The sequence below is a fragment of the Hemibagrus wyckioides genome, linkage group LG13 (assembly GCF_019097595.1).
Source record: "Hemibagrus wyckioides isolate EC202008001 linkage group LG13, SWU_Hwy_1.0, whole genome shotgun sequence".
Classification (NCBI taxonomy): domain Eukaryota; kingdom Metazoa; phylum Chordata; class Actinopteri; order Siluriformes; family Bagridae; genus Hemibagrus; species Hemibagrus wyckioides.
This window is the reverse complement of record NC_080722.1, coordinates 1,217,501-1,238,320: the sequence shown is the minus strand read 5'-3', so window position 1 is coordinate 1,238,320 and position 20,820 is coordinate 1,217,501. Positions and strand designations below refer to the sequence as shown.

At 43.5% G+C, this 20,820-nt stretch overlaps 1 protein-coding gene across 13 annotated transcripts in view; it reads right to left on the bottom strand.

Moving 5' to 3' along the window:
• LOC131363819 (calcium-activated potassium channel subunit alpha-1-like) overlaps positions 1-20,820 on the bottom strand; it is a 153,601-nt gene that overhangs the window by 14,580 nt on the left and 118,201 nt on the right. For 8 of the 13 annotated variants that reach the window (XR_009206382.1, XR_009206383.1, XR_009206380.1 and 5 more), the window contains exons 12-27: positions 20,681-20,763; positions 19,273-19,342; positions 18,985-19,140; positions 18,289-18,398; positions 18,088-18,156; positions 17,805-17,891; positions 16,850-16,926; positions 14,098-14,271; positions 13,039-13,071; positions 8,854-8,956; positions 7,608-7,749; positions 6,278-6,502; positions 5,966-6,158; positions 5,042-5,155; positions 3,750-3,833; positions 3,518-3,648 (exon numbers count right to left, since the gene is read on the bottom strand). Coding sequence is in view for 9 of the 13 variants with exons in the window: in XM_058406722.1 (XP_058262705.1) it covers positions 3,518-3,648; positions 3,750-3,833; positions 5,042-5,155; positions 5,966-6,158; positions 6,278-6,502; positions 7,608-7,749; positions 8,854-8,956; positions 13,039-13,071; positions 14,098-14,271; positions 16,850-16,926; positions 17,805-17,891; positions 18,088-18,156; positions 18,289-18,398; positions 18,985-19,140; positions 19,273-19,342; positions 20,681-20,763 (1,851 nt within the window). In the remaining 4 variants the exon portion in view is untranslated. The remainder of the gene's footprint in view (positions 1-3,517; positions 3,649-3,749; positions 3,834-5,041; positions 5,156-5,965; positions 6,159-6,277; positions 6,503-7,607; positions 7,750-8,853; positions 8,957-13,038; positions 13,072-14,097; positions 14,272-16,849; positions 16,927-17,804; positions 17,892-18,087; positions 18,157-18,288; positions 18,399-18,984; positions 19,141-19,272; positions 19,343-20,680; positions 20,764-20,820) is intronic. The other 5 variants (XM_058406730.1, XM_058406724.1, XM_058406727.1 and 2 more) reach the window with 4 other exon arrangements.

The following is a 20,820-nucleotide window of genomic DNA, read 5'->3' as shown; positions in this document are numbered from 1 at the left end:
GTCAGGATTTAGGCCTCATCATAGCACAGAGACAGCACTGGTTAAAGTGGTCAATGACCTGTTACTGACCTCTGATCAGGGTTGTGTCTCCCTACTGGTGTTACTGGATCTTAGTGCAGCTTTTGACACCATTGACCACACTGTTCTACTTGATAGACTAGAACATGTTGGTGTTAAAGGAACAGCCCTCTCCTGGCTCAGGTCTTATTTGACTGACCGTTATCAGTTTGTAGATCTAGATGGTCACTTCTCCATGCATACCAAGGTTATGTTCGGTGTTCCACAAGGTTCTGTCTTAGGCCCACTGCTTTTCTCCCTATATATGTTACCCCTTGGTGTAATTATTCATAAACATGGTATTAGCTTCCACTGTTATGCCGATGACACACAGCTATATGTTTCATTCTAAATCAGATGAGAGACACCAGCTTATTAAGATAGAAGAATGTGTAAAGGACATTAGACACTGGATGGCCACTAACTTCCTCCTGCTTAATTCGGACAAGACAGAGGTGCTTGTACTAGGACCACAGGCAGTTAGAAGTGAGCTTTCTGATTACAGAGTAATGGTGGATGGTCTTTTGGTTTCATCTTGTCCAGCAGTAAAAGATCTTGGTGTGATTATTGACTCTGGTCTTTCATTTGAAGCTCATGTAGATAATATCACTCGGGTAGCCTTCTTCCATCTTAGGAATATTGCTAAGATAAGAAATATGTTGTCGCTTCATGATGCAGAAAAATTAGTTCATGCTTTTGTTACCTCTAGGTTGGATTATTGTAATGTCTTACTGTCTGGATGTTCCAGTAGGAGCAGAAACAAGCTCCAGTTAGTCCAGAATGCAGCAGCTAGAGTCCTAACTAGAACCAGAAGATATGAACACATCACTCCTATTTTATCCACACTACATTGGCTCCCAGTCAGATTTCACATTGATTATAAAATATTGTTACTGACCTATAAAGCACTAAATGGTCTCGCGCCGCAGTACCTGAGCGATCTTTTAGTCTTTTATGATCCACCACGCCTACTCCGATCAAAGGGTGCTGGTTACTTGGTAGTACCTCAAGTAGCAAAGGCTACAGCAGGGGGCGGAGCTTTCTCTTTCAAAGCCCCACAGTTATGGAACAGCCTTCCAATTAGTGTTGGGGATTCAGACACAGTCTCAATGTTTAAGTCTAGGCTGAAGACACATTTGTTTAGTCGAGCTTTTAATGTATAGTTTTCTTAGGTAAAGGAGCAGATCTGGAAGGTTCATGGTCATAGAGTGTTTGGTGACTGGGATGTGTTGGATGCTGTCATCTTACCACCCTCACAAGTCGCTCAGGTCACTGACTGTGAAGTGGTTGGATGCTTTATATCCCGGGAAGCCTTCATGTCTGTGACCTTCTGGCTCTCCCTTTTAGTTATGATGTCATAGCTAGTCTTGCTGGAGTCCCTGCCTGCACTTTACACATAATTCTACACTGTCTTTAAACATCACATGATCAGAATCATACTTAATATCTTTCTCTCTCTACCTTCTCTGTGGAGCTATACACCCCACTCCTGAGCTCCCAGTGTTTGCCAGTTTCCAGTGTGACCACTGCCCTACCCCTGGTCGGAGTCTCGCCGCGTGATGGTGCCACAGATGCTGTGGATGGATCTGTGTGGACCAGGAGACAGCCATGGACAGAGACACTTGGGGACTTTCACACCGTCACAGATCTGCCATTTCATCTGTCAGCCAGTGACAGCAAAGAACTAGTGTTTATAATGACCTTAGAAACTACACTGACCTAATAGTTCCTCATGGTCATTGATTTCTGTTGTAGAAAGGACATTAATCAGTTACAGTTACATTATTTTCTGTTTAGTGTCACCCAAATGAGGATGGGTTCCCTTCTGAGCCTGGTTCCTCTCAAGGTTTCTTCCTTTCCATCCCAGGGAGTTTTTCCTTGCCACCGTTGCCACAGGCTTCTCATTAGGGATAAAATAGTCTAATTATAGAATTTAATAATTTATTATTATTTCTAGTTAATTAGTTATTTTTATTTTTTATTTTTTATTATTATTTTTCATTTTTTCCCCTCCCCTTTCTCTGTTTTCTTCTTTTGTAAAGCTGCTTTGAGACAATGTTCATTGTAAAAGGTGCTATACAAAATAAATTGAACTGAATTGAATTCTATATGGAAGTTGTGTGTGAAATCACGCTGATTTATTGGCTCAGGTGGGTCATGTGACAAAGAGAAGCGCACCAACAAGACCATAAAAGGGCATCTACATCACATCTACAGCTTCTTTGTCTTCAGGAAGCACTCTGTGTATGTTTGTGTTGATTGATTGTCCTGTCTGTCTAGACCAGGGAAAAAGGAGATTAGGAAAGATGGTGAACATGTTCAGAAAGTGTGTGCTCCGTGCCCTGCTACATCACGGGGTACTTTTCTGCGTTGTTTGTTTGATAGCGGCGCATGCACGCGCGGCTCTCGAGGGAGTCGGCTGTGTACACTGTGAAACTTTTCCTCTCCGTAAACTCCACTATAGCTTGGCTGTTTTCTCCAGACAAGTGTCTCGGGTCCCGACTCGGGTTTCCCCTTTTCAGCTCTGGGAGCTCGTTTTGCATTTTCTCCCGACCTGAACAAGGAATTATTGTCTTCATGGGACTCTGAGGACATTGTTGTGGGCGATGATGAGTGGTGTACCACTGAATTGATTCTTAACAGAAAGCACTCAGTGGTGTTCGTGCTGTCGAATCCCCGAAAATTTTGAACCCTGAAAATGGCTCTGCTATAAGCCAACTGTCCGGTCTTTCTGCAGGCCTTCTGCCCTCTGCCCCACGAGTCAATGGAGCAGGAGAGACTGCACCTGCTGTGTCCAGTTCGGGTTCTCAGCACTTACATCCATTGCTTGAGTGTGGTCTAAGTCCTCTACCTTTTCGTCTTCTTCGGCGGCCTCAACAAAAGCTCCAAGTAGCATCTTATGCTGGTAGGCCTTATCTCCTAGGCCTCTGAGGCGCGCAGTGTGGCTTGGCCTTTAGGGATTAGAGCTCACTCCACTAGGTGTATTGCCTTGTCCAGCACTTTGGCTAGGGACGTTCCCCTCCAGGATATTTGTGCTGCAGTGGGTTGGTCCTCTCTGCACACCCTTATCAGGTTTACCTGGACCTTGGCATTGTTTGTGCCCTTTTACCACCTCTGAGACAGACATCTCCCGTTGTGGGGTGGCGCTGGTCTTGGCGTTCTCAAAGCATCAGCGTACAAGAGGGATCTACACCAGGTTACGTATGTAACTGGGAACAAGATACTGCATTGCTGGCCACACTCCAGGTGTCCGCTTCCTTCAGACAAGTAAAAGCTGGAGTAATGTGACGTAGATGCCCTCTTATGGTCTTGCTGGGCTGGGACAGACGTGTGTGTGTGTATGTGTGTATGCGTGTGTGTGTATGTGAGTGAATGTGTGCGCGTGTATGTGCATGTGTATACATGTGTGTGTGTGCGTGTATGCCTATGTGTATTTGTGTGTGTGTGTGTATTTACTCACAGCACTCATCAGGGAGTCGAGCACACTGACAGCGAAGGCGGTTCCACAGGCGAAGGGCTGTGTGAGGTAGAGCTCAGTGTCTGGATCATCATCATCATCCTGATCCAGGAACTGAACATTGGAGTCATTTACTAACACACACACACACAAATGTGAGGGTTAGTGTGCATGCATACATGCATGTATGTATGTATTTGAGTTAAAGGTGTGTGTGTGTGTGTGTGTGTCTTACCCAGTTCAGTGATCATTGGAATGTTGGTTCCGCAGCTCTTGTCCTGTCTCACACATACTGCGTTCAGCAGCCTGTCTGATTTAGCTAAAGACAGAAAACACACACACACACACACACACATACACACACACACACAAAACTCAGTGATGATGGGAATGTTTGCTCCAGTGCTGATGGTGTGTGTGTGTGTGTGTGTGTGTGTACCGAGCTCAGTGATGATGGGAATGTTAGCTCCAGTGCTGATGGTGTGTGTGTGTGTGTGTGTGTGTGTGTGTGTACCGAGCTCAGTGATGATGGGAATGTTAGCTCCAGTGCTGATGGTGTGTGTGTGTGTGTGTGTGTGTGTGTGTGTGTGTGTGTGTGTACCGAGCTCAGTGATGATGGGAATGTTAGCTCCAGTGCTGATGGTGTGTGTGTGTGTGTGTGTGTGTGTGTGTACCGAGCTCAGTGATGATGGGAATGTTAGCTCCAGTGCTGATGGTGTGTGTGTGTGTGTGTGTGTGTGTGTGTGTACCGAGCTCAGTGATGATGGGAATGTTAGCTCCAGTGCTGATGGTGTGTGTGTGTGTGTGTGTGTGTGTGTGTGTGTGTGTGTGTACCGAGCTCAGTGATGATGGGAATGTTAGCTCCAGTGCTGATGGTGTGTGTGTGTGTGTGTGTGTGTGTGTGTGTGTACCGAGCTCAGTGATGATGGGAATGTTAGCTCCCGTGATGATGGTGTGTGTGTGTGTGTGTGTGTGTGTGTGTGTGTACCGAGCTCAGTGATGATGGGAATGTTAGCTCCAGTGCTGATGGTGTGTGTGTGTGTGTGTGTGTGTGTGTGTGTGTGTACCGAGCTCAGTGATGATGGGAATGTTAGCTCCCGTGATGATGGTGTGTGTGTGTGTGTGTGTGTGTGTGTGTGTGTGTGTACCGAGCTCAGTGATGATGGGAATGTTAGCTCCAGTGCTGATGGTGTGTGTGTGTGTGTGTGTGTGTGTGTGTGTGTGTACCGAGCTCAGTGATGATGGGAATGTTAGCTCCAGTGCTGATGGTGTGTGTGTGTGTGTGTGTGTGTGTACCGAGCTCAGTGATGATGGGAATGTTAGCTCCCGTGATGATGGTGTGTGTGTGTGTGTGTGTGTGTGTGTGTGTGTGTACCGAGCTCAGTGATGATGGGAATGTTAGCTCCCGTGATGATGGTGTGTGTGTGTGTGTGTGTGTGTGTGTGTGTGTGTACCGAGCTCAGTGATGATGGGAATGTTAGCTCCAGTGCTGATGGTGTGTGTGTGTGTGTGTGTGTGTGTGTGTACCGAGCTCAGTGATGATGGGAATGTTAGCTCCAGTGCTGATGGAAGTTTGTCTCTCCAGACCATGAACAGGACTGTTTTCAGGAGATGAGCGGTCCATCCCAGGAGGAGTGAAGCCTGAACACACACACGCACACACACACACACACACACACCCCTTCTATCAGTGGTTCATATTAGAGATGAGACTGGTTTTAATCCCAATCCCACCTATTCCAACAGGACTGCTGACCAATCCCCATTGGCTTCCAGTGGAATTCTGGTCATTCCCACATGCTCCCAAAGGAATTCTGACCAATCCCAGCTGCTACAAAAAGAATCCTTACAGTCCCATCTGCTCCAATCTCACACACTTCCAAAAGAATTATGACTGACCCCTCCTGTCTGTCTAGTTCCATTCTCTCCAAAAGGAATCCTAACTGATCTGTCCACTCTGAAATGAACTCGGAAAAATCCTGATTGCTTTGGTAGGAATTGTTACCGATCCCTCAGTAGCTCTTGGTCCAGTGAGAACATCTGTGTGCAGTGACTGATCTGGACATTCGATGATCCCAGATTTACTTTAGTACTTTACTTTATTTTAGATTCATGCCTACTAACTCTGATTAATCCCCTGGAAATGTGGCCAGTCTCACCTGAGTCTAATGGAAAACTGACCATTCCCGACTGCTCTAAAAATTCTGACTAATCTCCTCCACTGCCAATGGAATTCTGACTGATCCCATCTGCTGAAAAAAGACTTCTGAAAAAATCCCTCCTTCTCTAAAAAGAATCTGAATCAGTCTGATCCAGGAAATGAAATCTGACCAAATCTTCTCGCTACAAAAGGAATTATTACTGATCCCTCAGAAGGTGCACTGAAGATCCCAGATTTACCCCCATGTGGTGGGGCTGTGTACGTGTGTGTGTGTGTGTGTGTGTGTGTACCCTGTGAGTTGGCCTGTAGAAGCCCTATACTGTCATCAAACTGCATGGACTTGATGTTGAGCGAGGCGAGGATACACTCTTTGTCCTGCAGAGACGCATCATCGATGTTGTTCTGATTGGCTGACAGGATCACACACATGTCACACAGGTTAATGTTGACGGCTCTCAGATCCGCCCTGCTCAGAGGAGTGCCCTACACACACACACACACACACACACACACACACACAGAGAGAGTAATGATAATATTTGACATTTCCATGGAGGGTTATCTGATTTCTGTGAGAGCTGAATTCATGCACATGCACTCACGGGTAAAATGGAGACTTTGGGGAAGTTGTGTAAGGTCTCCCACTCCCTCTTCAGGTACTCCAGAGATCCCACGAACACGATGTGTTTCAGCTCATGGTAGTGGAAGTTACTCGCTCTCAGAGGCATCACCAGGTTCCTCAGGCCCACCACAGCGGACTTCACATCACCGAAAATACACACGACTACATGACCGCTTAGAACCGTCATGGCTGCCTCGCTACGGGTCTGAGGAAAAAAACACAATGTGCTGATAGAAAAAAATTTAATCTGAAAAATATAACATGCACAAACGTTTGGCCAAACACCGAGTATCTATAATAATTATTTTATAAATAAATAAAAATGTAAACCTACATGGTAGCAAATATAAGGTAAAATTAGTCCTAAAATAATTAATTAATTAATTAATTAATTAATAAATAAATAAATACAAAGTTTGTCTGGTTTTGTCCTTCACTTTCCTGCTGTTGTAATTAGCCTGTTGCCATGGTTACTGATTATTCTCACCTCTTTATTTAAACCTGATCAGTTTCACTTGACTCCTCTCTATATCTTCACTAAACACTAATGTCCTTTTCTGCATCACTGAGTCGAGTCCCTGCATCGCTGAGTCGAGTCACTGCATCACTGAGTCGAGTCACTGCATCACTGAGTCAAGTCACTGCATCACTGAGTCAAGTCACTGCATCACTGAGTCAAGTCACTGCATCACTGAGTCGAGTCATTCTATCACTGAGTCAAGTCACTGCATCACTGAGTCGAGTCACTGCATCACTGAGTCGAGTCACTGCATCACTGAGTCGAGTCACTGCATCACTGAGTCGAGTCACTGCATCACTGAGTCGAGTCACTGCATCACTGAGTCGAGTCACTGCATCACTGAGTCGAGTCATTCTATCACTGAGTCAAGTCACTGCATCACTGAGTCGAGTCATTCTATCACTGAGTCGAGTCATTCTATCACTGAGTCGAGTCACTGCATCACTGAGTCGAGTCACTGCATCACTGAGTCGAGTCACTGCATCACTGAGTCGAGTCACTGCATCACTGAGTCGAGTCATTCTATCACTGAGTCGAGTCATTCTATCACTGAGTCGAGTCACTGCATCACTAAGTCGAGTCACTGCATCACTGAGTCGAGTCACTGCATCACTGAGTCGAGTCACTACATCACTGAGTCGAGTCACTGCATCACTGAGTCAAGTCACTGCATCACCGAGTTGAGTCATTCTATCACTGAGTCAAGTCACTGCATCACTGAGTCGAGTCACTGCCTCCTCTGAGATTTCCTCATCTCTCTACAGTGACCCGTCATCACGCTCTTACTCACCAGTATGACCTTCTCTATGTCTCTGGATGGACACCAGTGGAACATTCCGGTGGAGTCGTACCTCTTCACGTTATCGTCCATCGTCTCCATCTGATCATGGCTGGGGATCAGTACAGGGTCGTGTCTGGACATTGATAAGAGTCTGAGATCAACACGTACAACACAACCATGAATAAGAACCTTTTTTGGTAGTTGACCATAAAATAAAAAATTCTGACTAATCCCACCTGTTCCCAGAGGTATTCTGACTAATCCCACTTGCTCATAAAGGACCAATCTAATCCACTGGCTGCAGCTTTTAGAATTCAGAAATCCAGACTGTAGAATTTCTGCAGTTAACTATCCTTTAGTCCAATTTATATGAAGTGTTTATTATCTGATCTAAACAGATAAACGTCTGAGAATCCTGTAACGTTCACCGGGGCCAAGACTAAACACTAAAATAAATATCAAAATAAACATGAATTTATTCACAACTCCTAAACTATAACATCCGTGTGTTTGGTCAGAGTTCCTCCATCCGGATCCAGTCAGTGACACTGGCCACGCTGCTGCTGATCAGACTGGACGTGTGTGAAGAGTCTCACTCCAGAAAACAGGAACAGTAAACATTACTATAACGGTCTCTGATGCACTGCCTGGACTTACACTATATTTCCAAAAGTTTTGGGACGTCTGCCTTTACATGCACATGAATGTAATATGGAGTTGTCCCGCCCTTTACAGCTATAACAGCTTCAACTGTTCTGGGGAGGCTTTCCACAAGGTTTAGGAGTGTGTTTATGGTGTGTTCCATTCCTCTAGAAGCACATTTGTGAGGTCAGACACTGATGTTGGACGAGAAGGTCTGTCTCACAGTCTCCACTCTAATTCATCCCAAAGGTGTTCTATGGGGTTGAGGTCAGGACTCTGTGCAGGCCAGTCAAGTTCCTCCACACCAAACTCACTCATCCATGTCTTTATGGACCTTGCTTTGGTCACTGGTGTGCAGTCATGTTGGAACAGGAAGGGGTCATCCCCAAACTGTTCCCACAAAGAGCATGAAATTGTCCAAAATGTCTTGGTATGAAGCTGAAGCATTAAGAGTTCCTTTCACTGGAACTAAGGGGCGGAGCCCAACCCCTGAAAAACAACACCTGAACTCAATGATGGAGGGGTGTCCCAATACTTTTGGAATATCGTGTATGACTGGATCCACACGAGCTCTTACTCTACAGTTTCTCCTTCCTGTGTGTGATCTTCTCACCGTATAGTTTTTGGAGAGCAGTTGGGTGAAGTTCTCATTCCTCCGTTACGTTGTTTTTTCTTGGGTGACAGAGCGGACTGCTGCACCGCTGGAGCGTCCATCGCTACACAGAGAAGGACATCAGAGCAGAGTGAAACGGGGAACATGTACACACACACACCGATACACACTCACACACCGATACACACTCACACTGATACACACTCACACTGATACACACTCACACACTGATACACACTCACACACTGATACACACTCACACACCGATACACACTCACACTGATACACACTCACACACCGATACACACTCACACACCGATACACACTCACACACCGATACACACTCACACTGATACACACTCACACACTGATACACACTCACACACCGATACACACTCACACACTGATACACACTCACACTGATACACACTCACACACTGATACACACTCACACACTGATACACACTCACACACCGATACACACTCACACTGATACACACTCACACACTGATACACACTCACACACCGATACACACTCACACACCGATACACACTCACACTGATACACACTCACACACTGATACACACTCACACACCGATACACACTCACACACTGATACACACTCACACACTGATACACACTCACACTGATACACACTCACACTGATACACACTCACACACTGATACACACTCACACTGATACACACTCACACACTGATACACACTCACACTGATACACACTCACACACCGATACACACTCACACACCGATACACACTCACACACCGATACACACTCACACTGATACACACTCACACTGATACACACTCACACACCGATACACACTCACACACTGATACACACTCACACACCGATACACACTCACACACTGATACACACTCACACACTGATACACACTCACACACCGATACACACTCACACTGATACACACTCACACACCGATACACACTCACACACCGATACACACTCACACACCGATACACACTCACACTGATACACACTGATACACACTCACACACCGATACACACTCGCACACCGATACACACTCGCACACCGATACACACTCACACTGATACACACTCACACTGATACACACTCACACACCGATACACACTCGCACACCGATACACACTCGCACACCGATACACACTCACACTGATACACACTCACACACTGATACACACTCACACTGATACACACTCACACACTGATACACACTCACACACTGATACACACTCACACACTGATACACACTCACACTGATACACACTCACACACTGATACACACTCACACACTGATACACACTCACACTGATACACACTCACACTGATACACACTCACACTGATACACACTCACACACTGATACACACTCACACTGATACACACTCACACTGATACACACTCACACACTGATACACACTCACACTGATACACACTCACACTGATACACACTCACACTGATACACACTCACACACTGATACACACTCACACACTGATACACACTCACACTGATACACACTCACACTGATACACACTCACACTGATACACACTCACACACTGATACACACTCACACTGATACACACTCACACTGATACACACTCACACACTGATACACACTCACACTGATACACACTCACACTGATACACACTCACACTGATACACACTCACACTGATACACACTCACACACTGATACACACTCACACTGATACACACTCACACTGATACACACTCACACTGATACACACTCACACACTGATACACACTCACACTGATACACACTCACACTGATACACACTCACACACTGATACACACTCACACTGATACACACTCACACACTGATACACACTCACACTGATACACACTCACACTGATACACACTCACACTGATACACACTCACACTGATACACACTCTCACACTGATACACACTCACACTGATACACACTCACACTGATACACACTCACACTGATACACACTCACACACTGATACACACTCACACTGATACACACTCACACTGATACACACTCACACACTGATACACACTCACACTGATACACACTCACACTGATACACACTCACACACTGATACACACTCACACTGATACACACTCACACTGATACACACTCACACACTGATACACACTCACACTGATACACACTCACACACTGATACACACTCACACACTGATACACACTCACACTGATACACACTCACACACTGATACACACTCACACTGATACACACTCACACACTGATACACACTCACACTGATACACACTCACACTGATACACACTCACACACTGATACACACTCACACTGATACACACTCACACACTGATACACACTCACACACTGATACACACTCACACTGATACACACTCACACACTGATACACACTCACACACTGATACACACTCACACACTGATACACACTCACACTGATACACACTCACACACTGATACACACTCACACTGATACACACTCACACTGATACACACTCACACACTGATACACACTCACACACTGATACACACTCACACTGATACACACTCACACTGATACACACTCACACACTGATACACACTCACACTGATACACACTCACACACTGATACACACTCACACTGATACACACTCACACTGATACACACTCACACACTGATACACACTCACACTGATACACACTCACACTGATACACACTCACACTGATACACACTCACACACTGATACACACTCACACTGATACACACTCACACACTGATACACACTCTCACAGATACACACTCTCACACTGATACACACTCACACACTGACACACACTCACACACTGATACACACTCACACTGATACACACTCACACACTGATACACACTCACACTGATACACACTCACACTGATACACACTCACACACTGATACACACTCACACTGATACACACTCACACTGATACACACTCACACTGATACACACTCACACACTGATACACACTCACACACTGATACACACTCACACACTGATACACACTCACACACTGATACACACTCACACACTGATACACACTCACACTGATACACACTCACACACTGATACACACTCGCACACTGATACACACTCACACTGATACACACTCACACAGATACACACTCACAGTGATACACACTCACACACTGATACACACACACACAGATACACACTCACACTGATACACACTCACACACTGATACACACTCACAGTGATACACACTCACACACTGATACACACTCACACTGATACACACTCACACACTGATACACACTCACAGTGATACACACTCACACACTGATACACACTCACACTGATACACACTCACACACTGATACACACTCACACACTGATACACACTCACACACTGATACACACTCACACTGATACACACTCACACACTGATACACACTCACACACTGATACACACTCACACACTGATACACACTCACACTGATACACACTCACACTGATACACACTCACACACTGATACACACTCACACACTGATACACACTCACACACTGATACAGTGATACAGATAATGTTAATAATGTGGAGTAAAAGTGGATTCAGCAGGAACCTCAGCAGTTTATTACAGGACAATAAATGAAATTCAAAAAAGTTTCACAGGAATATATATATCTACACACACACACACACACACACACACACACACACACACACACACACACACACACAGGGGTTCAGTTCACAGTACAGGTTGGGAAGCTCACTATAAGCGATCTGATTTAAACAATAATAACTAATGCTGTCACTTTCCAGTGAAGAGTGAGCAGGTTTAACAGGAGACATTAACGTGCTCCTCTGCTGTATGATTACAGGTAGCTCAGGTAACATTATATTAATGCACTCCTTCTAATACCTTATCGTTTCCATAGTAACAGCTCATTTACACGGACGTGCATCACAGTCGCTCCATATGAACGAAGTTTTCAGTAAGGAAACGTTAATTATGGAAGGAGTCTCCAGTGTCAGAGCTCCTTTACTGACATAAGGCTAAGACTAACACTTCATGTGTTTTTAAGGAAAGCATACAGAAACAGGATGAAGCAAAAAGAACAAACACGACTCCGGGTTAATAAATACAGGAGAAAAGTGTTACTTACTTGATTTGATATATCCGTTATAGTTACTTTTAGCTGAGAAGAATGCAGAGATAATGTTACGAGGAGGAGGAGGAGGACAGGATATACTGCAGTGACATGGTGAGTTAGTCATTAAAAGCAGGTTAGATCTAAAAACTAAACTACAGCCAGCAACTAAACATGGCGCTAACGTCGGGCCTCATTTATCACCTTTTACCACAGCAGCAGTAGTAAAAGTCGTGTGAACATTTTTACGCCTAAACTGAACGAAGAATTCCCAACATGTTGACGTTTTTTGCTGATAAATGATCAAACCTGTTCACGTTTATATTTAGACAAACCCTTCAAACCCTGTAAGAAGGAAGAAAGGAACAAAATAATGAATAAAAGGTGAAAGAGCGCCGCTTATGTGTGGGATGTGTTATAACATCCAGTAATGCAGCTCAGCCAGTCAATGACCACAGACACTGCCTCCTGTTCAAGGGCGCCATTACTTCTGAACCAAATAAACAGCAAGGTTTATTTCTCTTAGTTTAGGGAGCTTGAATCGCTTGCTTTCAAGTCATTAATATTAAATTAAATATGTTAATAACAATATGTTGATTAAATGGGTGTGTCATGAACATCTGTATGGTTTCAATCTCATCGATTCTCACTACATTATCACCTGGTTATACTAGTGAATCTCCTTATATGGGAATTTTCCCAACTAACTATCCCGAAACCATATTTCTTGTGTACCGGCTCCTACGAGTTTGATAAATAAGGCCCAAGGATGTGAAAATAAGGAGCGTAAGCATGATTAGATAACACTCTGCTCTTTCATTAAGGAACTAAATCACAACTTTTGTTGATGTATGTAAATAAAAACAGCATGTTAATTCAACAGGACATCAGGATGAATAAAGTAAGATCAGTGAGTTAGATATTGTGTTTTAAACATAAAACATGCGATCAAACAGCCAGAAGCTTGCAGCCGCTACTGAACACCTGGACATGCGAGTGTACTACAAGCAGAGCCTCAACGTCATGATGGAGCCATGTTTAGATCACGGGTCAGATGACTATGGAAGGACTTACAGGAGCGTAAAGTGGCCAACTTATCACTAACAGAGGCGGGAGACAGAGGCAGGGCACAGGGCGGAGTCTCCATGTTACTACGCGTGCTGCGAGACGTGCACGAGCAGCCATGCTCGGCCTCGCCGCAACCTAAACAACACGCTAGTCGCATTCGGTGGCTGCCTGTCATCTTGGCTGAAGTCGTAGACATGAATAAAGGGAATAAGAGGAGAAGGTAAATGAGGAACTACAGAAGAATGCAGTATTGAGATCTAGAACTTCAGAACTACACAGAAATCCTCTACTGGGTCTTGAAGATCCACAGACATGAATATTTCAGTACCTGATGACACAATAAGAAGACAAAAGTATTAAACCCAAAAGAACTGGGAACCCTGAGAACCCAATGATGAGACCTGGGACCTCATATTTATACCTTAAAGTCTGAAGAGCTACAGAGGAACCCAATTTTGAGCCCTAAAAATGACAGAACTAATGGTGAACCAAATATTTACAGCATTTAGCAGACAGTCGTTCCTTTAAAACTATTCCTCTGTAGTCTGTATCTAAAAAAATCCTCAGGTTTAAGTCAAAAGTTCAGCATCTAAAATACCATCAGAATCCCTGTAAGGTGAGGAGAGCAGGGAAAGAAATTCAAGAAATTTGTGCTTTCCACCACTCAGGGACAGAGAAGAGTCTGGACGCAGGTCTTCCTTATGTCTTGAGGGACGTTGGATTCTGCTACAGGGTGCACCAGGTGCTGGTCTGTTTCTGGTGTTTTAGATCTGATGAAGGTGGCTCCATGTAGCCAGTGGTGGGAACACAGCATTGCAGTGTGAGGAAGAACTTGGAGATATGTAGCTGCAGTCTGGATCAGAGTCTGGTGGCTACAGAGGAAGATCTCCACAGAGGAGCTGTGATGGAATGGTGTTTTTTAGAAGTCTTTATTTGTAACATTTACATTACAGCACAGTGAAATTCTTTTCTTCAAATATCCCAGTTTAGGGAGTCGGGGTCAGAGCGCAGTATGATACAGTACATCTGGAGATGGTTAAGGGCCTTGCTCAGGAGCTCAACTGAGGCAGTTTGGTGGTGCTGGGGCTTGAACCCTGGCCTTCAGATCATCAGGTTAGAACAATAGGTTAATAAAGTCAGAAAAATATAGTCCAGGACTTCCCCAGTGTTATAGCCTGATGTTCCAGATGCTATGATCTGACATTTGTCCAGGAAGATCAAAACATCTCCAGTGATGTACATCAGCTCAGCTTTGCTGGGGTTTAGTTTTGGCTAATGAGCAGTCAGAAGATCCACGTAGAACATGAGCAAATAAGTTCAGTTTCATCAGTATCACAGTGGTGTGAAACCCAGGTGAGAACCTCACTGAGAGAGGATACAGAGGAACCCAGCACAGAGCCTTGTGGGACACCAGGGATGAGTCTGCATGAAGCAGATATGGATCCAGTCCATTTCACCAGATAGAACCACTCCTCTGGGGAATTCCATGGCTTGTGAGGATGGACAGGAGAGTCTTGTGTGGCTCATGAGGTCAAAGTTAATGAGGACAAACGACAGCTTGGGTGATCCAGAAACATGAAGCTTCTCATTCAAAGCCACAAGAGCCATTTCTGTAGAGTGATTTTAGATCAGCAGAGTTCATTAAACCATAATCATACTTAGGATTAAGACCTGAAGAACCCCAGATCCTTAGAGACCCAAATGTCAAGTCCTGAAGAACTACATGACTAGAGAGAGACTTTGAATTGAGTCATGGACTACAAAAATATACAGAGACTCAATACCAAGTCCTGAAGATCTCCAGAACTATGCACAGACCCAAGACTGAGCCATGAAGAACCTGAGAACTATAAAGAGACCTAGGATTGAGACTTGAAGAATTAACCTAATATAGAAGACTATAGAAGAACCTAGTATTGGGATTAGACGGAACTCTAGAGAAACCCAGCTATAACTTCTGAAGAACTACAGAACTGTTGGAGCATCTAAAAAGCCCAGGATGAACCTTGTGGACAGCTGATCTACAGAGGGAACAGACTTTTGGTGTAAACCAACATTGAGGACGGGACAATTAACACAAAATGAAGTAAACCCATACGTGTTGGGCTTCCATGAACAGAGAGCTGTTTTCAGAAGTCTTTCGGTTGAACATTTGACAGATTTCATGCATCATGCACACGTGGAGAACACCGAGGTCATGCATGGCTTCCATCAGCTTTTGGTTCTAGGATAAAGAAACTACAGACAGCAGGAACAGGATTTATTTATAATAATAAATAATTACACCCTTGGGAAGACCTTCTGAGGGTAAGAACGTCCAGTCTAGCGAGGGTGTAGGAAGCACAAGAGTACATGCAGTAACACTATCAACCAGAACCATGTGCAGAACCTTCACAGGAGAGAGAAGAGCAGAGTTTACTCACAATAGGTCACTAACAGACACCACCGATAAGATTGAGTCAATTCCACGGCAGCAGTAAAGCAGGAACATGTCAGAAACGTCAACAAATGAATGGAGAAGAACTGATTAGGCGTTCCTCACGTGAGACACGGCAGATCACAACATCATAAATGTTCACTCTGGTTGTACATGGTGGAAAAGTTCTACTCATGCAAGTGCTACACAATCTCAAAGGGGTTCCACGTCCTCTTCAGGAATGTGTTAACTATCAGAGGAACCCACAAAGAACCTTTTTTTTCATGAGAGTGGATAAATCTGATGGACTGCAGACATGAAATTGTCTTTATTAGAACTTACGTCGTTTGCAGCCGCACTTCTTTATCCTTTTCGGGTCAGTGATGTCATCATGACAAGCTTTGCAGTAATAAAGAGCTCTGAGGAGATGGAAAGATGTCAACGCTTCACAATAAGATCACAAAAATATCTCTTTACTCTTCCTTTCTATGTTCACAGAGGAGAACCTGAGGAGAACCAGAAGGAACACAAGGTTCTGAACAGCACTGAGGTCTATTTAACAGGTGGATCAGGTGAGCACTGGGTCAGATTATCATTCAAACTGTGGCCATGTTGTTATTATTATTATTATTATTATTATTATTATTATTATTACTACAACAGTGTGTGAAGATATATTTTATTTTATTAAAAAATAAATAAAAGTGATAAAACATCCTGTGTAGACATAAAGACCTCAAATGTGTATCTTGTTGCTTCATTAATAATTAATAAATAATTATGCTTCATTAGGTGCTGCAACAAGTGCTATTCTGACCACTGCTGACCACTGAGTGTCGTTTACTGACTAATATAAACCATAACTAAATAACTTACTATATAAATACATAAATAAATAAACTATAAATGAATAAATAAATAAATAAATACATGCATACATGAATAAATAAACAAATGAACAAATACATAAATAAATGAATAACATAATTAATTAAATAATTAATAAACCTTGTGATTATTGAGATATGTGATCTTTATACTAGACACCTACGTATCGTGTAGATTTCAATGCAGGCCATCTTCTCATTCTCACATCATCATATTAATCTTATCACTTTGTCAGCAAAGAAGAAATAAATCAGTATTTTCTTTCCATGAGTTTGTTTAGAGTTTAAAGTTGAGGGTTTGTTTTTAAAGACAATGGTCTTTTAATGAAAACTGAAAATCCTTCATCACAGGTACTCTAGAAATATCTGGCAACCCTACAATAACCTGGTGCTCAGAATATCCAGTGTACCTCTTTACTTCTTTGGCATCGCTGGCGATAAAGAACCCCAGTGTTCCTTCCTGCATCTTCACATGATTGCCTGGGTTAATAAGAGTACTACCACACACACACACACACACACACACACACACACACACACACACACACACACACACACCATGACAAGACAGACTAGAATGAATTACTCTGTATGTAGAGACATATTCACTTAATGTTAACACCAGACTCATGTTCAGGTGAGATTTCTCATACACCTGAGTGTAAAGGATTTAGCGGCTAAATTAAAACTCACCTGCTCTCTCTCTGATCAGTTTTATACTCGATGGCTATCAGGAGGAGCTTCAGCTTCACGTAACAAATCCTAAAAACAACAGAACATGTGACAACGTGTGTGTGTGTGTGTGTAGAAAAATGTTCTGAACAGTGAAAGTGGAATAATAATAATAATAATAATAATAATAATAATAATAATAATAATAATAAAAGTACTTACTCACACACCATGGGGAAGGATAACCCCACGAAGGCACTGGACAGGTACTCAGTGTACATTTCATTAGCCACTCCCTCCAGGTAATACTTCTGCCATGTGTCCTCTTCAATCTAAACTCATCACATCACATGTTCAGCCAGAAAACACATCAAAATGAAGGAAATAAACACACAAAGGTGTTGATTGATTTTCTGCGTATCATCAGTTTATTCATCATAAATGCGCTCACTCAAATACGTAGCGTTACTATGGTAACGGCAGACAATGTGACAATGAACACAGTGAAGTGGAGGGACAGAAACACCACAGATAAACACAAACACTTCACTTTCCTCTGAAAATAAAACAGCAGCAGCACAGGACACAAGAAGCACCACAACAGCACTTCCTGTCTGAGGGAAGACTGTGTCACAAACACTAAGACTGTGTCCCAAACATTAAGACTGTGTCCTAAACACTGTGTCCTAAACATTAAGACTGTGTCCCAAACACTAAGACTGTGTCCTAAACACTAAGACTGTGTCCCAAACATTAAGACTGTGTCCCAAACATTAAGACTGTGTCCTAAACACTGTGTCCTAAACACTAAGACTGTGTCCCAAACACTAAGACTGTGTCCCAAACATTAAGCCCCGTGGTGTTACACAGGTGAAGAGAGGCAGAGTGTTTATTTAAGGATGTAACCGGAGGTGTTACCTTGATGAAAGACCTCATGGAGAAGAGATTAGCCAGCATGGTGGACAGTCCCTGCGCTAGGCAGCTCTGAGCGATGAATCCCAGCTTCAGCTCCGCCAGACAGATGGCATCATCACCTTCCTTCCAGTTCCAGCTCGGGATGTTCAACAAGTGAGCCTGCAACCGGGGAGAACACACACAAACACTCAAACCCACTACTGTCCACTTCCACATGACCCAACAAGGAGGAGATGAGGAGGAGATGTTATCATGAGAACGTCCTGCACTGCACTCAGACTGCTCCTCTACCTTGTTGTGGTACTGCAGCATCTGGGTGATGATGCGGATCTTCGGGTGGTAGTTTTTAATCGAGATCACTCTGATGGAAAAAAACAAACAATGATTTTTCAGTCTTGCTTCAGTTTTCTTCTCATGAGAAATAATAATCTTGTCTGGTGAAGACACGTTTCTCAGGTCCATCAGCATGTCACACAAAGACACTAACACTAAGACTGTTCTAAACACCAAGACTGTGTCCTAAACACTAAGACTGTCCTAAACACTAAGGCTCTGTTCTAAACACTAAGACTGTCCTAAACACTAAGACTGTCCTAAACACTAAGACTGTGTCCTAAACACTAAGACTGTGTCCTAAACACTAAGACTGTGTCCTAAACACTAAGACTGTCCTAAACACTAAGGCTCTGTCCTAAACACTAAAACTGTCCTAAACACTAAGACTGTGTCCTAAACACTAAGACTGTGTCCTAAACACTAAGGCTCTGTCCTAAACACGAAGACTGTCCTAAACACTAAGACTGTGTCCTAAACACTAAGACTGTTCTAAACACTAAGACTGTGTCCTAAACACTAAGACTGTGTCCTAAACACTAAGACTGTGTCCTAAACACTAAGACTGTTCTAAACACTAAGACTGTGTCCTAAACACTAAGACTGTCCTAAACACTAAGACTGTCCTAAACACTAAGACTGTGTCCTAAACACTAAGACTGTCCTAAACACTAAGGCTCTGTCCTAAACACTAAGGCTCTGTCCTAAACACTAAGACTGTGTACTAAACACTAAGACTGTCCTAAACACTAAGACTGTGTCCTAAACACTAAGACTGCCCTAAACACTAAGACTGTCCTAAACACTAAGGCTCTGTCCTAAACACTAAGACTGTCCTAAACACTAAGACTCTGTCCTAAACACTAAGACTGTCCTAAACACTAAGACTGTCCTAAACACTAAGACTCTGTCCTAAACACTAAGACTGTCCTAAACACTAAGGCTCTGTCCTAAACACTAAGACTGTCCTAAACACTAAGACTGTCCTAAACACTAAGACTGTCCTAAACACTAAGACTCTGTCCTAAACGCTAAGGCTCTGTCCTAAACACTAAGACTCTGTCCTAAACACTAAGACTGTGTCCTAAACACTAAGACTGTCCTAAACACTAAGGCTCTGTCCTAAACACTAAGGCTCTGTCCTAAACACTAAGACTCTGTCCTAAACGCTAAGGCTCTGTCCTAAACACTAAGACTCTGTCCTAAACACTAAGACTCTGTCCTAAACACTAAGACTGTGTCCTAAACACTAAGACTGTCCTAAACACTAAGGCTCTGTCCTAAACACTAAGACTCTGTCCTAAACACTAAGGCTCTGTCCTAAACACTAAGGCTCTGTCCTAAACACTAAGACTGTGAGACTCACCTCATGATGTTGGACGCGTCCTCGGCGTCGGGATCTGCGCAGTATTTGTTGGCTAAAATCAAACATGCGTCTGCTGATTCGATCTGAAAAATGGAATGGAGTGGAATAAAGAGTGAGATTTGAAAACACACCACCCACGG